At 47.1% G+C, this 21,213-nt stretch overlaps 1 protein-coding gene across 1 annotated transcript; it reads left to right on the top strand.

The window, feature by feature from the left end:
- Positions 1–275: 275 nt before the first annotated feature.
- Positions 276–20,679, top strand: Utp25 (UTP25 small subunit processor component). The gene is made up of 12 exons (XM_041635529.1): positions 276–453; positions 897–936; positions 1,878–2,109; positions 5,731–5,889; positions 7,394–7,482; positions 8,560–8,970; positions 10,864–11,083; positions 11,639–11,841; positions 12,250–12,432; positions 12,525–12,637; positions 13,131–13,376; positions 20,034–20,679. The coding sequence occupies exons 1-12, from the start codon at positions 347–349 to the stop codon at positions 20,275–20,277; spliced, it is 2,247 nt and encodes a 748-aa protein (XP_041491463.1). The 5' UTR covers positions 276–346; the 3' UTR covers positions 20,278–20,679.
- Positions 20,680–21,213: the final 534 nt, after the last annotated feature.

Here is a 21,213-nt window from a genome sequence, read left to right as displayed (position 1 = left end):
TGGGGAGGAGAAGCCACCAGCCTCGCTCCCGCAAAACAAAAACAAAACAAACAAAAAAAAAATAACCAGGGTAAGGTAAAAGATAACCACCCGGGAAGCCAGCCAGCCTGTGCCGCCCTAGCTGCGGTCCTCAGAGTACGCATGCGCAGACACGCCCCCGTGCCCTGGAGGAGCTCCGGCAGGGGGCAGCATTGCGCCCCGAAGGTTTTAACGCCTGTCGTACTCCGCCGGACGTAAAACAACTCTGCTTTACGGCACCCGCCTCCGCCGTTTATGGCGCCCACGTGCGACAACTTCCCGGTGGGAACCCCGGTGTGCTGGCTGAGGCGAGCTTGACGTTCCCGCTATGGGCAAACGCCGGAACCGCGGGCGCAGCCAGCTGCTCAGCACGATGACCAAGAAGCAGAAGAAGCACCTCCGCGACTTTGGCGAGGAGCACCCCTTCTATGACAGGTCGGGCCGCTGAGAGGGCTGGTTCCGGCCGGCTCGGGCCGGTTCCGGGAGGCGCGGGGTCGTTGCGGGCCCGGGCGTTCAGCCGCGGGGTGCATTCTGCAGATAGACCTGCTGAGACCCCTGGGCCTGCTGTCCCGGCACGAGGTCTCAGGTTAGCCCAGCCAGGTCCCCAAACACAAGTCGAACAGGCGAGAGGTGAAGCCCGGTGTGTAAGGGGGGAAAAGCCGGTGTCTAACTTGTTCTTTGTCACGTGATGCCATTGACCCCCCCCCAGTTGCTTGTTGCCCGTTTGTCATCTCTCCCCTTGCGCATGCAGAATCTTTTACACTATGACTGCTATTATTGTGTATTCTGCGTTGTTCATTTAAAGCAGTATCCTTAGGTCTGTCGTAATCTTTACAGATTAGTAGCTAAAGTTTAACAGTATCCATTTCTCATTTTAGGGTCTCCAAAAAAGAAGTAAAGCCCCAGATTTGTCAGCTGGTAATGCTTTTTTTCTTTATAATACTTGGAATTGGGTCGTTACCTTTAAGATCATGTGTAAGAGGAAAGCTTGGGTACTTTTCTGTGTTTTTCTGTTTTGACTGTCAGCTGTGGTTTTAGACATCTTAATTAGTTTTAAATGATGGAGAAAGATGGCTGTAAAAATTCCCGTGTGACCATAGAAGCCAGAGTTGGGAACTACCCCATGACACTTTGTTCTGAGCCTCTGTTGGAGAGGTTCTTCGGAGTGCTGGCTGTGGGTGTGTCCATGGTGTGCTCATCATGAAAGCACTCACACCTAGTGTAAAATAGACAGTGGCCCTCCGTTGAAATGTTATTCCCGCACCTTGAACCGTGAAGCCAAATGTCTGAGATGTAAGATAAAGCCCATAACCTAAAATTTTGTTTGAAATGTCACTTTTTATTCCATGTGCAGCTAATGTGAACAGCTTGGCTAGCTGTTGTATGTAAATTTCATGCTGGGCTTGGTTAAAGAGGCGAGATTATGTAAAATTGCAGAAAAGCTCATTGGACTTTTGTTTCCTTTTTAATTAGTGTGTATTCATTATACAAAACAGGGTTTCATTTGGGCATTTCCAGGCATATTAAATGATAGTCTCCATGCCACCCTTGCCCTGCTCTGGCCCTCAGTCTCTCCCTCTGCTAGTCCCCTTTCTCTTTGTAAATACTTTTTCCCTTTTAATTTCATGACTTCTAACTTCTTAAAATCTAGTTTCCTCACGCAAGAGAAAACATATTTGCCTTTAGTCTGTCTCATTTTTACTTAATTATTCCCCACTCTGTCCATTTTCTTGCGCGTGATTTAATTTCCTTCTTGGAGGGTCAGAAAATCCCATTAATATATATGTCTCACACTTTATTTTAATTTTGTTTTTTTAGTGCGACAATAAAAACAATATAAAATTCCCATTTTCCTTTAGTCAGAGAGTTCAGACACTTCACATTCTGAAAGTGAATCGGAGAGTGAACAGGAGCACGTTTCAGGGTACCACAGACTGCTTGCTACATTAAAGAATGTCTCTGAAGAGGAAGAGGACGAGGAGGAGGAAGAAGACGACAGTGCTGTCAGTGATGAAGATATCAATGATGAAGATGGTGATGAAGATGTCCAGGTGGAAGAAGAAATAGCCAAGTCAGCTGAGACACAGGAGCGTGAGTATTTGAGATTGGCTTGTCCTCTTTGCCAGGACAGAGTGTCCTGTGCTGTGTGGGCTGAGTAACAGACAACATTTGGCTCCAAAGCAGAGATTCAGCCTTGTTGAATTTGGTTATATTTTGAAAATCCGATGGGAACACTGACCCTCTCATCAGGAAAATACTATTGGCTTACTCTTTCAGGGATTTTTTTTTTTTCTGACCTAATGTAAGGCTGCCTGGCTTTTCCAAGGGACATAATTTTGTCACAGATGGCTGTTTGCTGCAGAAGTTGTTCCTCTTCAATAAGAGACGAAGTGTAGTGGAAGGTAGACATAAAAATATTCAGTAATTTTTAAGTTGTAGATTTGTGTTTGTGTAAAGGAGACGTGTCTGCTCTCATTGGGTCTATAGGGAGACTCTGAGAGGAGCTGGAATTGAAAGCTCAGAGGTCCTCCTTCTCAGGGCTCAGAATGCTACTCTAGGTCTTTCTTCTGTGCTGGGGAGTCAAGCCCAGCACCTTGTGCATACCAGGCTGAGCTCGTCCCTAACACTTACATCTTTTGAGTCAAGGTCTTGCTGTGTAGCCCAGGCTAACCTTGAACTCATGATTCTACTGCTCTGGGAACATAGGTGTGTGACACCATGCCTGGCTTAAGTGGCTTTTTTTAATCAGCCTCATTAGAGTATATTTTATATGCAAATGAATGAACCCAGTGTGGGCTGATAAGGCAGTTCATTGGTTGATAGCTCCACTGTGAAAGTTGACCAATAGAGTTAGATTCTTAGAACCCACATAAAAGCAGAAAGAGAACCGGGTATGCGTGCAGCACTCACACAATTATAATAATAGTAATGGTATCTATTTTTTTTTTTTTTTTTTGGTTTTTCGAGACAGGGTTTCTCTGTGGCTTTGGAGCCTATCCTGGAACTAGCTCTGTAGACCAGGCTGGTCTCGAACTCCCAGAGATCCGCCTGCCTCTGCCTCCCGAGTGCTGGGATTAAAGGCGTGCGCCACCATCGCCCGGCATGGTACCTATTTTTTAAATACAGTGAGAGCTTTTACAAGTAGTGTGCCCTCCATCACCTCCAGAAAGCTCTTAGTCCTTTCTCCATCCTTTACCTGATTTCTGTAACTATAGGTTAGCTGTGCCCATTACAGAAATTAGTGCAAACATGGTCAAACACAGCTTTCCGACACAGACTCTCACTCTGCAAACCTGGCCTTGCATATACTGTGTGGACCACACCAGTCTCTAATCATGACGATCCTCCTGCTTCATCCCCTTCTACTTCCTACCCCTCAATGCTGGGATTGCAGGTGTGGTGTTCTATGCCTGGCTTGTGTCCATTTTTTACCCTATGTGTTATTGTTTTTAATACTTTGCTTTTTATTGCTGGATATCTGTGGGTGACTTCTGTATCTTCCTATCTCCTTCCTGTTTTCCTTACAGACAGTATCACTGTATCCTTGACGGGAGTCTGGAACTTGATGTACAGACCAGGCTGGACTTAGACTCACCAGAAATCCACCTGCCTCCTGATTTAAGGTGTGCACCACCATGCGTACTAACTAGCTTCCTTTTCCTTTCTGCCCCCCACCCCAGCCCCCATGCTTGCCAAACATGTGTGAAGTGCTGGGCTTAATACATGCTTGGCAAGCAGTTTCTCACTAGGTTACATTCCTGGCCTCTTCTTTCTTCATTCATTCATCCACTTTTGTGGTTCTGGCTACTGAAAGCCTGGGGCCTCGAGTATTTCTGAGCAGACACTTCACCCTGAGCTTCATCTCCAGTGCCTTTAACCTGTCGTGTAGTTTTTTACCTTGTTAGGGTAAAAATCCTTTGCCTTGGCTGGGCATAGTAGCACATACTTTTAATCCCAGCACTTGGGAGACAGAGGCAGGAGGATCTCTGTGAGTTCAAGGCCACCCTGGTCTACATGCTAAGTTCCAGGACAGCCAGGGTGACGTAATGAGACTCTGATTTGAAAAATAAAAACATACATTGTCTTAATTTTTAAGTGTTTGTAGGTCCTTAGTTCTGCTTTCCTTTACATTTAATTTTTTTAGAGGAAAATAGGCTTTGTTGGTGTTTTAGTCATAAGTGTGCTGTATTTACTGTAGGACTGTGAGGAGGGGAGGGTGTAGCACAGAAGGTGAATGCTCGCCTTGGGAAAACAAAGCTCTGCGTTTGCCCCACACCGTAAAGCCAGGGTGTTGATACAGCCTCTCAGTCTAGTACTTGGTGAAGGAGAGGCTCGAGGATCTGATCTGAACACCTTTAATAGTACATCTTTGTTTTTGTAGGTGGGATTGCACATATATGTGGGAGGGCACATGCATGGATGCATGTGATGGACTCTTAAATTTCTGAAATTTGATTCTTTAGTAAGATACTGTAGATGTTTTGTTTAATTTTTCCTTTCTTTGTATTGTATATTTTGGTGCACTGGGGGTGCTCTACTTCTGAGTTCTGTCCTCAGCCTGGACCTTTTCTCTGTAACCTAACTCTGGATTCACATTAGTCTCTTGGATATGTAACATTCAGTATTGAATACTCCTTTGATAGACATTTCATTTGTTCTGTGATTTCTTATCATAATTCCGACTGCTGTGACATCTTTCATGTGTATCTTAGTACACTGTTTTAGAATAAGTTCTAGAACAGGGTATATTAGAATTCTTCAGAGAAACTCCTAATTATGATAGAGATCTATTTTAAGGAGTTGACTCATTTGGCAAGTCTTTCAGTCTAAAGGCAATCAAGCTGGATCCCCAAGAGAAGCCACTGTTAGAGCTGGAGTTCAGTGTCTGTCAGCTGGAAGTCTTCCTCTGAGAGCAGACCGGCCTCTGTTTACTCAGACATCACTCTGTGGACGGCCGGGATACAGCCCAGGTGGTAGCGTCTGCCTGGCATGTCCAGAGCCTTGGTTTCCATCTCTGGTGCTGCATTTGCTGGGCAAAGATGGAGCATGGCTATAATCCTAACACCCAGGAGAGAGAGACAGGAGGTTCAGAAGTTCAAGGTCATCTTGAGCTAGTAGAGGGCTAACAAGAAGGCTAAACTACAAAAGGCCTGTGTCAAAAAATAGCCATTTGCCTTCCTGATGGAAGTCCACCAGTTGGAACATACATTTAATAATTCAAACACACCTCCAGGCTTGAAGCCCAGCTTAGTTACAGAATACTTGCATCATCTAGGTGCGCGATCAGGCTTAATTCTGAAAGGTCACTTCCACTCACTGAATTACCTGATTGTTGTTTAAAAATAGTGCCTGGTGAGGTGTGCACGTCTTTAATTTTTAATTCCAACACTTGGGAATCAGGGCGGTGGATCTTTGTGAGTTGGAGGCCAACCCTGTCTACAAAGTGAGTTCCAGGATAGCCAGGGCTACATGAGAAACCCTGCCCCGAAAAACCAAAAATAAATAAATAACAATGAGCATGAATGTTTTAATTTGGTTTTTGTCAACATTTAAGTATGTGTAAGTTATTTATTTATTTTTGAAACAGGATTTCACTCTATAGGTCTGGCTGTTTGGAAATTGCTGTTGACCAGGCTGGCCTTGAACCCACAGAGCTCTACCTCACTCTGAAAATTTTACAAAATGATTTTCAACATTCTGGTATGTCTCTAGCTGATGACCCCAAAGAGAAAGATGGGGAAGAGCCACCCGATACGTCACAGAAATCCCCAGAGGAGTTCACCGATGCGAAACACGAGTCAATGTTCAGCCTGGAAACCAATTTTCTGGAAGAGGACAGTGGAGGCAGCTCTTCCCAGAGAACATCCCAAGGTGAGAGTGGCTCTGTGTGGTGGGCTGTGCACTGATTCATGTTTAGTCTCCTGAGTGGGGGAGCTCACAGAGCCAGTCGTCCTGTGGGAGCTGGAGCAGATACTTCTCGGGTAGTGTAGAGATAAGGACTGGCCGGAGAAGAAGGGGCTGAAGGGTGGAAGTGGGGGAGGCCAGTACCCAGGCTGCAGGATCTGGAAGACTTTGCTGTCTAGTAGGCAAAAGGGTAAAGTGCTCTCCTCTTCCACTCCTCACCCACTCTCCACTGGAGCAGTACTTCCTCAGATTTGTGCGGCCCAGCAAGACCAGTCCGAGTGTTCTTATTACTAGGGCAGCTCCCCAACACCACCACCCCAGTCCCCTCCATGGTCACCGTGCCTGTGACATGGGTGTCTGCAATATCAGGTCTGCTCGTGCTGGGCAGGCCAAGCTGGTGTCCTTCTGTGTCTGCCTTTCCTAGTTTGCTGCCATTGGGCTTCATTGTGGATGAAACTGAGTCCTTGTTTGGTTTAGCTGGATCTGCTGGCTTTTACGCAGGGGGAGGAGTAGAGGTAGAATTTGTGGGATCTTAGTATAAACCACATTCTGAGTCATAGCAGTGTTGGAGCTCGGACAGAGGCAGGAAGCCTCTGTCCTGAAGTCTCTGCATATTTGCTGTGCAGATGAACTGGCCTGGGCTTTCCTGTTTATGTTCCTCGCTGTTATCCTGGGTATTTACTGCAGGTGCCTACCATTTGGAGTTTTTACGTCTTCACTTTGTTGCTTCTCAACGAGAGGCACGGAGAGAGGGCTGAGGGTCACCCGAGTGCAGTGGGCGCAGAGCTGAGGGTCACCCGAGTGCAGTGGGCATAGAGAGAGGGCTGGTTGGCCAGCACATCTTCTGCATACAAGAGATAACATTTGGATCGTTTGGTAGTTCAGGTAAATACCGAGAATTCGTGTGTCTTGCTGTGTGGAATACATGGAGCCTGCTCTCAGGAATCTTGCCATGCACCAGATAAGACAGGAGAATGTGCTGGCTTGTTTGAATTGGTGAGGCATGGTAGGGGCTGAGAATGTGACTGTCCTGGGCCTGGCACAGTAAACCCCTGTGAGGCACTTTCCTGTGAAAGATAACACACAGTTGAGAGGCAGGAGGATTTTGGTCCAAAGGAAAGGCTCAGAAGCAGAATTTAGGGTTGTATAGTTCAGAAATCCCTGAAGCGGTGGGTTCAGGTGCAGCCGTCAAGACCTGAAGTTCGGGCTGAGGTGTCTTCCGAGGCTTCGGGCTGGGATATGGTCAGTGTGCACTTTTGGAGAGTCAGCTTGCCAGGCACTCTTTATAAGCTTTGAATGGGGATGGGGCTGGAAAGAAGGATGAGTCGATACCAGAAGGTCAGCGTGTCCATCTCAGCAGACTAGAGACGAGTGTGTCATTTTCAGAGGTGATTGGAGACGAGCCGTCACTCTAAGGAGACTAGAAAGCCCTGCCGTTTGCTCACTGTGCTTACTACTCTGTTTGAATTAGATCCATTTCAACAATACGTCAACAAAGAACTGAAAGAAAAGGACATTCAGGCTGCGGCTTCAAGCTCTCCAACTAGCCAGCAGCTGAAAGTAAGTGCTGTTTGGTTTCCCAGGAAAGCCCACAGTGGAATGGTTTACTGACGTATATTATCCATGGTGAGGGTCACTGTGTCCGTCCTCTTGCTCAGCTTCCCAAGCGCGAGGTTCTGAGTGTGATACCATACATGGTCTGGTTGACTTCCCCTTTTTTGAGTTAGCAGACAGGTGTGCAGGTATAAGAAGTAGTTGAGACTCACTTTTTTTTTTTGCCTGATTTTCTCCATGGTAGCATGTATCAGAGTACAGAATCACAACCAGAATGTGAACATAGATGCTATTTATTGCTGCTTGGAACTCCTGTATGCAAGGCTAAGCCCTCCCTCTACCGTGGCCTTGCATGCATAGACTCAGGTTCTCTGTGTAGTGTTGTCGTCTTGTAGGATCCTGTTTAGTATGGAACACTCCGGCCTGTCTGCCTCTGCCTCCCCAGTACTGGGATTAAAGGTGTGCACCACCAAACCTGACTCTGTTGATCCTAACCCCTTCGCCTCCCGAGCCCATTGTCAGTTCACTGTTGTACTGGACTTACCCAGAGCAGCACTCTGAGGGCAGCGCAGTTCCCTGGAGAGTTGCCCAGGTTGCTCGGCTCTCTGTGGCTCATTTTTTATTGCTGAAGTTGCTCTAATCTTAGGTCAGCAATTTTTCTACAGTGAAAATTCCTAAACATATATCTCACAAAGTAGCATCCGTGAAATTCTACTAGGCATGCCTCTAAAAAGAAGAGAGAGAAAGGGCACAGTGGAGATTAAGGAAGGGGTGGATCATTTCCGAGACAAGGAGAGCCTGTGGTGTACACCTTGTGATATTTGACCATTTTTATCTAAAGGAATGTTGTGCGATAGTGTGGGGAACACTAGAGGCAGAGCTCAGGTATGAAGTCAGCCTCCAAACCGCACACCTCTTATGTGACTGTTGTCTGGACCCTCTTGCCTCTGTAAGGCCCAGCATTCCCTACACTGGAGTAGCAGGGCTGGGTGAAGAGCAAATGGGGTGATTCCTGACTCATCAAGTACTGTGAGTGTTGGTTGTTCTCATGCCTAACTGAGCTCTTGATATGTCTATCCCTAGTGGCCCACCCTGGGACAGCTTGTCTTTTCATCCAAGTTCCGGAAGATGGAAACATTTAAACCTCCAAAGGACATTGACCTAAAGTCACTTCATCTTCAGAAGCCTCTAGAATCCACCTGGGGAAAAACCAATAGTCAATTCCTATCTGGTCCTCAAAAATCAAATAGTCCCTTTACCCCACTCCAGAAAGAACTGTTCTTAATCATGAATTCTTACCGGGACCTGTTGTACCCGGAGAGGACTGCCCTGAAGAATGGAGAAGAGATCCGCCATGTGTACTGCCTGCATGCCATCAACCACGTCCTCAAAGCAAACGCCCAAGTGTTGGCTAACAACAGTAGACGCCGGAGCCAGAAACTTGGTGTGGGTGAAGACGATGACTTCAGGGACCAAGGGCTGACCAGGCCTAAGGTGAGCGGAAGCAGGAGAGCTTTGACTTCAGGAAGGCTGTGAGCTGTTCCTTAGTCGTGAGTGTGTTGACAGCTGACTGGTGAGTGTTGAATGAGCCAGGCAGCACAGGGCAGTGAGAGGGACTTCAGGTGCTCTCGGGAGCACCATGTTGTTGGAGGTCTCTTCCTGGTGACTTTCCACTCACTGGTACTTGAATGAGTTTTTTACCCAGTTCCTTAATGTGGCAGCTCTGGGCAGACCCAGATTCACAGAAGGCCCTCTAAAGAGAACGTGGGGCAGATTATAGAAATGGACTAGAGACACCTTCAAGACAAAGATCCCTGTTTCTGCTGTAAAGTTCCTAATGTTTAACAGAGTGATTCTGTTTACTTGTGCTGGCAAGCCTGACCTCTGGCATTGGAGGCTCTAGTAGGAAAGGATATGGATTTAATTCTGTGTATTTTTCATGATGCTGAGGAGCCAGGCCTTGCTCTTATATTTGTCCCTCCTGTCTCCACGCAGAAGATCATCTTTTCAGACTTCTCTTCAGCTCAACAGGATTCAAGGGTGTAAATACTGATGACTTTTAAAAGTTTTTTTTTTGGTTTTTTGTTTGTTTGTTTTTGTTTTGTTTTGTTTTTTTAGTCAGCCCCCTTGTTTGATAGCTTGGGGAACAAGTGTGAGCACTTAGTGTCACTGCCGGGACAGTAATCCAGCCTCTTAAGTCTTAGCCTGGCATACAGAACAAATTACTTACTCCTCTGGCTGGCTGGTTACATTTCAAGGTGGCTCCTGCAAATGTGTGGACATGACATTGAGGTTGTCTGTTTCTGTTGTGCACCGTTGGAGAATCAGGGAGATTACCCTGTCTTGCCTAGGATTGGAGCCTCCTGGCTTGACTAGGGTCGCACTGTTTAGTAAGAATGGTGGGCAGTTAGAAATGAGCTCTTTACTAAGCATCTTCTCATTTTCCGTTGTGCAGAAACTTATGCATTTATTTGATTTATTTAGTTTTGTGAGTATGGGTGTTCTGCCAGTGTGTATGTATACGCACCACCTGGTGCCTGTGGAAGTCAGAAAAGGGCGTCAGATTTGTGGAACTAGAGTTAAGCAGGCTGTGAGTCCCCATGGAAATGCTGGGAGTCGAACTCTGTTCCTTGCAAGAGCAGCAAGTGCTCTGACCCACTGAGTCATCTCCTAGGCACAATCTTTAGGCATTTTTAACAGACTTGGAAAATTGAGTCCTGTTTTTCCTACTCAGAAACATGTCATCAGTGGTCTCAAAAACTGTTCTAGAGAATATACTAGAAAAATAATAGTGTGTTAATTCTTTTCTGTATTTTTTTTTCTTACTTAGTCTCTTAGTTACTTCTCTGGTGTTGTAACAAAACACAATGACCATGGCAACATATAAAAGAAAGCATTTGATTGGGTTACAGTTTCAGAGGGGTAGAGTCCATGAGGGTGGAGCAACTGAAGGCTCCCATCTTCATCCACAAGGAAGGCTTGGGAGAGAGGCCATGTAGAATGGCAGGAGTCCATTGACGGGGTAAAGCCACCCTCAGTGATAAACTTCCTTCAACACGGCCACACCGGTCCTTCCCAAACAGCAAGCATTCAAACATACAAGTCTGGGAGCCATTCTTGTTGAAACCAGCACATTGTGCGTTTGTTTGAGTGGATCTTACTTTGCCCTCAAAGACCCTTGTATTTCTTTCCTTGAGTTTCTGCTACTGCTGCAGACATTGCCTTATACTGAAAAATATTTCCAAGTTTTGCTTGAGAAATGTTACACCTGGAGCCATGGTACTAATGTTCACAGGATGTGTTTATGTGGGTGCAGGAGACACTTGGCTTCTGGTACTGAGCTGGGCCTTATGCGAAGATACCTCTGATCTGCCATTTCCCCCACAGGTGCTTATAGTGGTGCCCTTTCGGGAAGCTGCCCTTCGGGTGGTCCAGCTCTTCATCAGCCTCCTTGAGGGGGACAGTAAGAAGAAAATCATTGTAAGCAACAAAAAGAGGTTTCAGGGGGAGTATGGCTCTGATCCTGAGGAGAGACCTCCTAACCTGAAGAGGCCTGAGGATTATGAAGCCGTATTCGTGGGCAATATTGATGACCACTTCAGGATTGGTAATGCCCCCTGTCAAGGTGGAGGTCCTTGGGAGAGCTGGGGGGATCCCTGACTCAGTCTTTTAGCAAAACTGGGTGCTCTTGTGATCTCTCTTGCCTTGGACAGGAGTCTCGACTTGGTTGGTGGGTAGAGACTCCAAGACCATATAGAAAGGCCTTGTGCATTGCTGTGGAAATGGTTTGGCTGCAGCTTGTACACACCAGGTGCTCTCAGGCTTTTCAGAGTTGAGAATCACAGAAACTGGGTAGGGTCACCCTGAGGAGGCTGAGGAAATTTCATTTGGGGGTAAGCCTGGATCTCCATCCTGTCTGTAGAGAGCCCACCCAACCTTAGACACCCACCCAGCTTTCATGTCTGTTCCCTTGATGAGCTCTGGGAGAGTGCTCCTTGTCCATGGCCTTGCGCCTCATTCACGGATATTGCTGAGTATCTGCAGCGTGACTGCCACGGGAAGGGAAGCTGGGCTTAGAAGTTCAAGTTTGTTTTTTGAAGAAGTCCAGCCTGGGAAACAAGCACTCGAGGCTGGCGTGGTTGCTGACACGTGTGCTTTTCAGGAGTGGCAATCCTTCAGAGGAGCATTCGTCTCTATGCCCCCTTCTACTCCTCCGACATCCTCATCGCCTCCCCCCTGGGCTTGAGGACCATCATTGGTGGAGAAGGAGAGAAGAAGAGAGATTTTGACTTTCTGTCTTCTGTTGAGCTTCTCATCATTGACCAGGCTGACATTTACCTGATGCAGAACTGGGAACATGTCTTGGTAATGATGAGTTTTCCCCTTGGACGGACAGCACCCTTGCTCCATATGTGTTGGATCAGTGTCTGAGCCAGCTTGGTCTGAGCATTTGAGACACTCGTGATCTGCAGCCTAAGCTGCCTCATAGTCACAGTGTGACCCATACTGGCCTCGTCCTTCTGACCCATGGTGCCCCACCCCACCAGGCCTTGTTCTGAAAGTTCCTTTTAAAGGATGCTCCAGTAGCTAGCCTGTGTTCTTCTTTAGAGGACTGCCCAGTAGCCTGTGTCTTTACTTTGTGGTCAGCTGACCTTGAGCACGTCACCATCTGGGCTTTACTTTCCTGCTGTCACATGGACACACACTCCATGGGTTAGGGAGATGGATCATACATGCCCAGTAGACACTAATGGTGGTATTTGCTTCTCCAAGCATTTGATGAACCACATGAACCTGCTACCTTTGGACTCCCATGGGGTGGACTTTTCTCGAGTGCGCATGTGGAGCCTCAACAACTGGTCCAGGTACTACCGCCAGACCCTGCTCTTCGGTGCCCTGCAGGATGCCCAGATCAACTCTCTGTTCAACAGGCACTGTACCAATGCCCAAGGCCAGGTGAGCCCCATGCCCTCAGTCACCCTGTAATGGAGGAGTTGATGGCCTGTGATCAACAAGGACGGCTGCCTAAAGTTCTTCCCTCCTGGCAGGTGGCCGTGAGGAATGTCCCAGTGACTGGCGCCATCAGCCACGTGCTGGTGCAGCTCCCACATGTCTTCCAGAGGATGGAAGCCCAAGATCTTGCTTCAGTGATCGATGCCAGGTAACCCCACCCACAACCACAGGGCCTCAGAGAGAAATCTGACTTTGGATGTTTAGCACTGAACGCTGTTGCTATTAGTAATTACTGATTACCAAGTTAGGTCCCAGAACTGAACTCAACCGTGACAGAGAAGAAATCAGGCTGGGGAGAAATGAGGGCTTGGCCTCAGTCTCAGCTAGATGCAGGGTCGGAATGGCAGCCCATGGTCCTGGCCCCTTGATTGAGACATGGCAATCTCATACCATGCTGCTGTGGACTGTGATATACTCCGTGCCATTCAGAGAAGAGCTGATTGTCTAGTTCTCTCCATGTTTGCCCTCTGTGGTCCTGTTGTGCTTCACATGTGCTACACAGGCTGGGCACCGAATCTGCCTCTACACTTACGTGCTCGTCAAGTTTTATCTACCTAGTCTTACAGGGATCTCTCACTGTTACTGCCCACTGTAGGTCCAGCTCGAGCCTGTTAACCTTGTCCTTGGCCTTTCCTAATCAGGTTTCACTTTTTCGTAAACAAGATTTTGCCTCAGTACCGGGATGCCGTCATGTCCCACACACTCATCTATGTCCCCTCCTACTTTGACTTTGTGCGCCTCCGAAATTACTTCAAGAAGGAAGAGCTGAACTTCACACACATCTGCGAGTATACACAGAAGTCTGGGGTCTCCAGGGCTCGACACTTCTTCCTCCAAGGAGAGAAGCAGTTTCTGCTCCTCACAGAACGCTTCCATTTCTACAAGAGGTAACAGGACAGGCTCTCCCTCTAAGGGGCCTGGGCATGCTCTGGTGGGCTGGGCACATATCCTTTACCTATGGGGGTTGGTGATGGCTCATCTCTGTCTCTGCGTTGTGGCTTGGTGGGTAGGAGGGTCATCAGTTTGTTGGTTGGTTACTTCCAGAAGTGGGCATTGGTGGGAAGGGTAGAAACCAAAGCTTGGGCTGTGGACTGGAATGCAGCTGTGTGTCCAGCACCTCACAGAAGCCAGTCCAGAGTTGAAGAGCAAGACAGGATCGGCACAGGAGCTGGGGAGATGGAGGCTGAGCACAGGGTCATACCCGGGGTGACTCTCTCACCATGGAAAACCAGGGCTCTGGTTTCCTTGATGGTGGCAGGGGCAAAAACTGAAGAGGCTCAGAGTTGAGTATTTTTAGTGTTTCAGTGTGTGTTTAGATTTATTACCAGTCACTAACAAAACAGATTGGCTGGCCTTTTTGCTATTGCTTTTTAAATTCTTATTTGCTTGTTAGTTAGTAATAGCTTTCTGGACCTGCTAAATGGCTGTGACCTGAGCTGAGTTCTTAGGACCCACGTGGTAGAAGGAGAGAACTGAATCCCAGTTTTGCAGAAAGCTGCAGGTTTATATGTCCCCAACCCCTACCAGGCTTCCTGCTGCCAGATGCAAACCTTCCTAATGCTTTGCTACAGAGATGGAAATTCTATCCAGAGCTTTCGTTTGGTTTCTTATGGTGGAATTTTGAATTGTGTTTCATTTCATTTTGTTGAGACAAGGTTTTATTTAGGAAAATTTCAAATTATCTGGTAGCCCAGGCTAACCTTGAACTCCTGATCCTCCTGCTTCTACCTCCCCCTCCCAAGTGCTAAGATTACAGACACATACCTCCACACCTAGCTAGTATTTCTATTTTATTAACTTGCCGTACCATATACCAACAAGGATCTGCCAGAGATGTAAACCAGAATTCTACCCTCCAAGCTTTGAGGGACAGTCAGCCATGCACCATGACTCTCTGGAAGTTTTCATTTATGCTGATATTGGAATGTTGTTTCCCAGGTACATTATGTCTTTCTGTATGGTGAGGGAGGAATCCTAGCAGCCTGCATGGGCTCAGAAGACTAGGCATGAAAATTTAGATATTTTACCTAGTGTTACACAAAGATGTAACATTACATGTAATGAATTGCCAAAATGAGTATGTTTGTTCCCAGCTCCATTCTTGGCAACCTGAGCTGCTTGGCCAGGGAGCTCCTGGGTGCCTGCTGTTGGCTGAGAGCTGTTTCCCTTCACAGTGGAGTCACACTCACTGGAGCTCTTAGCTTTCTGTCATCCCAGCAAATGGAAGTGTGCCGTCTGCATGGCTGGAAAATTCCCCAACATGATTTTAGCCATTTCAAATGAAACTGTCTGAGCAGCTTTCCGAGGGGAGGGTGAGCAGTTCCTGTGAGCACTGTTAACTCAGACCACAGTCTCCTCAAGTGCAGTGTGAAGACAGGCTGCACACATAGAAGCAGCTATGGCATAACCTTTATCAATTGGCAGGGAAAGCACACACGTGGCATGTCCTGGGGTTTAGGTCCTGACAGCATTAGGCTTATTTGAAGGTTTGGTACATTCACGGTCAGGGGAGGTATGCAGATAAAAGTCGGATAGAGATTCATTGAGAGGGAGGAATCCAGGAGAGGGGCTGTCTCTGTTGGGGTGGGAAATGCAGCCCCAAATTGAACAGGCACTGGGCTTATACAGGTTTTCTTAGGGGTGAGCTTTCCGGGGTGAAATATTCAGGGTTGGGTAGGATCTCAATTCCTTAGTTTGGGACAAGCTCAGAGATTGGTTGGATTTTGTGCTCAGGGGTGGGCTGCCTTTTGTGTTCAGGGACTCATTGGATTTCAAGTCCTTTTTTTTTTTTTTTTTTTTTTGGTTTTTCGAGACAGGGTTTCTCTGTGGTTTTGGAGCCTGTCCTGGAACTAGCTCTTGTAGACCAGGCTGGTCTCGAACTCACAGAGATCCGCCTGCCTCTGCCTCCCAAGTGCTGGGATTAAAGGCATGCGCCACCACCGTGGGGCAGGGTGTGTTTCCTTGGCTCTGGTCAGGGCCAGGGTGTTCTTGCGCTGCCCCTTCTCACAGTACAGCACACACTGCAGTCCCGCTGCACCACAAGTGAAGGCAGAAGGTTCTCTCAGCCCAAGAGCTCAGGACCAACCTGAGCAGCCTAGCAAAATTTACCCAGCTAAAAAGAAAAGGGGAAGGGGCTTCCTGATACTTCACCTGGGTGTCACAGCTCACATTTCCTCAACACAAGCACATGTTACCGTAACACCTGTGTCTTAGCACTTGGTGTCACCGCTCTGACTTTGCTGTATGTGGCCTGAGTCAGCCTCCCTGGCTGTGTTCCCCAGTCTGGGATACAAGGGTGTACGTAGCATTTGTTGTCCATGTGACAATCAAGGTATTTTTGGTTGTCACACTGTAGCCCTTGCAGTGTGCAGGACAGCTGTGAAGGAACTGGTCTGTGATGTTCTCTTCTGTATGACGTTGGCATGTTTTGAAGGGTCATAGTATGTTTCCTAAAGTTGTGTCCCATAATCCAGACTATCTAATTGCTTATTATTTGGACAAGTGGCTCCCAAACTTGGATGTATATTAGAATTCTTGAGAGTTATTAACAGGCCACATGCTTGGTCCCATCTCAGTACTACTGAAGTCAGTGGTACATTGTGGTGGTGTAAAAGAACATGGCCCCCATAGAGAGTGACACTAGTCAGAGATAATGGCTCTGTTGGAGGAAGTGTGTCGCTGGGAGCTTTGAGACCCTATTTATGCTTAAGACCACCAGTGAGACAGACCAGTAGTTACCTGCAGGCTGTGGGACTCAACTACTCCAGCACCACGTCTGCCTGCAACTGCCACGGTGATAATGGACTAAACCTCTGAAAATGGAAGCCACCCCAGTTCAGTGTTTTCTTTTATAAAAGTTGCTGTGGTCATGGTGTCTCTTCCCAGCAATAGAAATCCTAACTAATATGCACATGATGCCAGCCTGCCCATCTGAGATGAAGCCATTCACCAGAATCACTGGGTCAAGATGGGCCTGTTAGGCTTTCCCATTGTAAAAGCCTTTCTCATAAATTAATAAGTAGTCTATGCAGTATTTGCCGTGGATATATTCCATTCAATTGTTTAGTTATGAAATGAACCTCATTTCCTCTTAATGAGCATATCATTTGTTTTTTGTTGTTTTCTGTTTTACTCCGTTTTCGCTGCTATGGTGAGCCCTTCACATCTGGGGCTCTGCGTCCCCAAATTCGCCAGCTGTTTGCTGGAAAAGGAGGACGTGTGTCAGTACTGATGTGCGGACCTCTTTCTTGTCATTGTTCCTGAAGCAATAGTTTTTTAAAGTATGTATTTTATGTTTATGAGTGTGCATGTGTGTGTGCCTCCTGCCCACACAGGTCTCAGATCCCCCCAGAACTGGATTTAGAGCCAGTTAGTTGTGAGTTGTCATGTGGTTGCAGGAACCAAACTTGGGTCCTCTGGAAGAACAGAAAGTACTCTTGGGTACTGAGCCATCTCTCCAGTCCTCTTAAGCAATAGTTTAACAGCTTTCCACACAGCACAGATGCTGTGTTTAGTAAGAGATAACTTGAAGTATACAGAAGTATCCGGTTCTGTGCAGATACTGCATCGCATCTGTAGTCCTAGGTATTATAGAGGGTGCTCAGACCAGTTTGTCCTGGTTCCTTGGCATACTCTGTACAGTTCTGCAGGTGCATGTATTTTGATGATATACCTACCTACTTGTTTCTTTACAATGAATTTTGAAAGGAAAACTTCCTGTCATAAAGGCTGCATACAGTTAAAAGTGTGTACATTGTCCTATGCCCTTCTGCATCTTCTTCATTGATCCCACTCCACAAATTCAAGGGCTGGTGTGCAGGAGGCTCTGAATACCATCCATAGCACCACACACACACTGCCCCATCATTAGTGTCTTTTTCTTGCTTTTCTGTATTCTGTGTAATTTTAATTGCATACACACTCTGAGGTAAATAGTCCTTATGTTTGTATACACCTTGTCTCCTGGCCACCAGTGTGGGTGGCTGTTTTAGTCTTGTCTGGATTTGGTGGTTGCCATAGCAACCTTCCATATACTACAAGATTGATATTCCAGTAGCAGATAGAGAACTTAGCTTGGTGTCTGGGAGTCCTGGTCTCTCGAGACAGTAGGTTCTGTTCAGATGCTGTGTCCTTTGTTATGACAGACATGAGCATCAGCAGTGAGTGCTGCAGTGGAACTCGGTGGAGGGGTGGGGGGTTGTTCGTTTGCTTTTATATTTAAGGCAGGGCTGGTGCAGAACAGACAAGCTTCAAGCTCTCAGTGTAGATAAAGATAATGTTCATCTCTTACCCCTGCTTCCTCCACACCTGGCTTGCTGTTGGTCTTAACAAGTTAGAGCAGATTGCTTAAGTTCACTACTGTTCCGTCAGTGTGGGAAGGCGATGCTGAAAAGGTGAAACAGGACTGGAAAAGTCACTCAGTGTTTGCCAGAGTGTGGGAGCAGGGCCCTCTTAGCCCCAAAATAATCACACAGAAACCATATTCATTAAAACACTGCTTGGCCCATTAGCTCTAGCTTCTTATTGGCTGACTCTTACATCTTTGTTTAACCCATTTCTATTAATCTATGTATCACCACATGGCAGTGGCTTACCGGCTAAGTTTGGCAGCATGTCTTACTCTGGCTGCAGATCCATGGCGTCTCCCTGACTCTGCCCTTCTTTTTCCCAGCATCCAGCTTCATCGTTCCCACCTGCCTAAGTTCTGCCCTATCAACAGGCCAAAGCAGTTTCTTTATTCATTAACCAAGAAAAGTAACACAGAGACAAAAGGACCTCCAACACCACCAGAGCACTGGGATTCAATTCCCCAACCCACGTGTGGCCCACAGCTGTCTGTAATTTCAATTCCAGAGTATCCAGTACCCTCTTCTGACTTCTACAGGCACATGCACACATGCACAATGTTTTTTGGTTTGTTTACTTGTTTGTTATTTAAGTAAACCACATCATGGTGGGTCTCCAGAGAGACCAGCATGAACTGTGAGCTAAAAGGAGGGAAAAGTTGTCCTCCATGAATGGGATAAAGTTCCTGTTTGAGTATAACACCATCCCTAACATTCCAACAGGGACGTCAGAGCCTTGTCAGCTTGTCTGTTGCTGGGTCCCACAGGGACATTCAGCCTTAACCCTAGCAGTTCAGTGACCCCACAGTCTGCACTCCCACCCCTTCACCCCACCGTGCTGCAGAGAATGAGGTGGCAGTTTGTGAACTGGTGAAACTAACTGCTTTGCCTAATGTCGAATGGAGCCTCAGGCAGCATCTTGTAAGGTGGATGAACTTGGGACATTGTTGTGTTCGTAGAGTGATGAGAAAGGACCAACAGGTACTATTAGAATTGGTGCTGTTTATTTTATGCCCTTGGTCTGACCACATCCTCATTTTGCTTGATTGTTAAGTCTGTAGTTTGCTCTGGCAAAGTTTTATTTTAGTGTTATTAATCTTTATTTAGTGTGTGCACAGGTAGGGATCGGGACTTCTTTAAGGAGTTAGTTCTTGTCTAGCATGTGGATTCCAGGAATTGAACTAAGGTTACCAGGTGCAGTGGTGCACTGCCTCCCCCGTGGAGCACCCCTCCCCCGACAGCTTTTCCGTCCTGGTCTGCCTTCTTGCCTTTACTTCAGCCCATGCAGAGCAGGCTCAGAACATAAATGTCAGCCAGGCATGGTGACACGCAGCTGTAACTCCAGCATTTTGGGAGACTGAGGCAAGAGGATCATTGTGAGTTCTTGGCTGCATAATGAATTTGAGGCCAGCTTTGGGCTACATAGTAAGACCTTGTCTCTAAAGTAAAGTGGGGCTGGTGACTTGGCACATCCTTCCACGTGATGAAGAGAGAGAACTGGTTCCCACAGGTTGTCCTCTGACCTCTATATGTATATTGTAGTACACACACATACACAAATGTGTGTGTATGTATGTGTCTGTGTAAAATAAGAAAGACTAAGCCTCCCTGGCCTGCAGCACAAATTCTGGACCAACTAGGGTTACACAGTGAGATTCTGTCCCATAAAAATAAATAAATAATGAATATTTAAAAATTGGGCCAAGCATCATTGTATCATGGTGCTGTCTTTAATGCCAGCACTCAGTAGAAGGCAGAGGGGCCAGCCTGAAGTAGAAGGCTAGTGAGTTCCAGGTCCGGAAGAGCTACATAGTGGCTGGGTGGTGATGGCGCATGCCTTTAATCCCAACACTCAGGAGGCAGATCTTTTGTGATTTCAAGGCTAGCCTGGACTACAGAGCTACACAGAGAGACCCTTTCCCGGGGATGGGGGCGGGGTGGGGGCAGGAGGACTACATAAGTGAAAACCTGTCTCAAAATACATTTTTAAGAAATGGAAATTTTTGTTGCCATTATCTTAAAGTCAACATTAGGAAGTTGATTATGTTGCCATAAAAACAGAGTCTCTGGCTCTGGGGTGGCCCTCTGTCTGTGCTCTGATTGCCACCCCAGGCATCTAGCAACATACTGAGCCACGTCCCTGTGAAGCCATTGGTAGCACAGCTCTGCTGTCTCTTCACGCCCCTCCCTCTCTCACAGGTACACAATAAAAGGCATCAGGAACCTCATATTCTACGAACTGCCAATATACCCTCACTTCTACAGTGAAGTCTGTAATATGCTGAGAGCCACCAGTAGAGGAGAGGAGGCCACGTGGACCTGCACTGTGCTCTATTCCAAGTACGATGCCCAAAGGTTGGCTGCCGTGGTTGGTGTTGAGCGGGCGGCACAGATGCTGCGGTCTCCAAAGAACGTTCACCTGTTTATCACCGGAGAAAAGTGAGTGTGGAGCAGGAAGGCTGCATCGGTGGGCCGGATAGACCTGATGTCATCACCTCCCAGGAGCACGCTCCAGACAGACTGCAGGCCTGTGGCCCTGGGAGGCAAATTAAAACTAATGTTGGTGACCACAGCTGGCAGAGCCAAGAGCAGTTTGCAAGTTTGTCACATTCAGAAGCGACGCTTGTGCTTATCAAATGTGTAAGCTGTACGTTCTCCAATTACTTGGTGCATGGGAAGAGTCTGACTCGCCTGTTGGTTTCTTAAAGCACTGGTGGCGGCGTTTGTGAGACTGGCTGGGGCTGGAGATGCTTGCTGTGTCGTCTCAGTCCTGGCACGTGGCGTATGGCTTGTGGGACTCTGCCTTTGCAGCCAAACTCAAATGAAGAGTACATTCTTTCACTGATCTTTTTCAGTTCCTCGCGTGTTTCAATGGCTAACACGTTTACAGTCAGGGTATGTAAAGCAGTGTTTATTTCTGCAGTTAAAGAAACGCTGTTTAGGACGCACGGCTGATGCCTGTCCTCAGCACCACTGTCTCCTGTGCTTTAGCTGGCTTTGGAGTCTTGTAGCAGGTGAAGTGAAAAGGAAATTGTAATTTGAAACATTACAGACATTATTTTAAGCTTGTGAAAACAAACACGACTGCAAACAATGGGCCATCACAGATGATTCTTGCTTCAGGTGACAGGGAAGTGCAAGTCTGAGCCTGAGTTGTTGAGGGGCCAAACTCACAGGTGTGTGTTCGTGGGAGCGAGAGTCTTGTTCTTTGAGACCTCAACATGTCCTCGAGTGAGCAAGCTATCATCACTGCCTCCATCCAGATTCTTGACCCATTAGAATCTTCCCCGTGTACCCGGCTGTTCTAGACACTGAGGACACGGGCAGGACTGCAGGCTCCCATCGACCCTGCTGTGTCCTGAACTCTGAAGCACATGGG

Source organism: Microtus oregoni, unplaced genomic scaffold (genome assembly GCF_018167655.1).
Source record: "Microtus oregoni isolate MIOR12 unplaced genomic scaffold, Mior012 000047F_ref0000412, whole genome shotgun sequence".
NCBI lineage: Eukaryota > Metazoa > Chordata > Mammalia > Rodentia > Cricetidae > Microtus > Microtus oregoni.
This window is presented reverse-complemented; position numbering and strand designations above follow the sequence as displayed.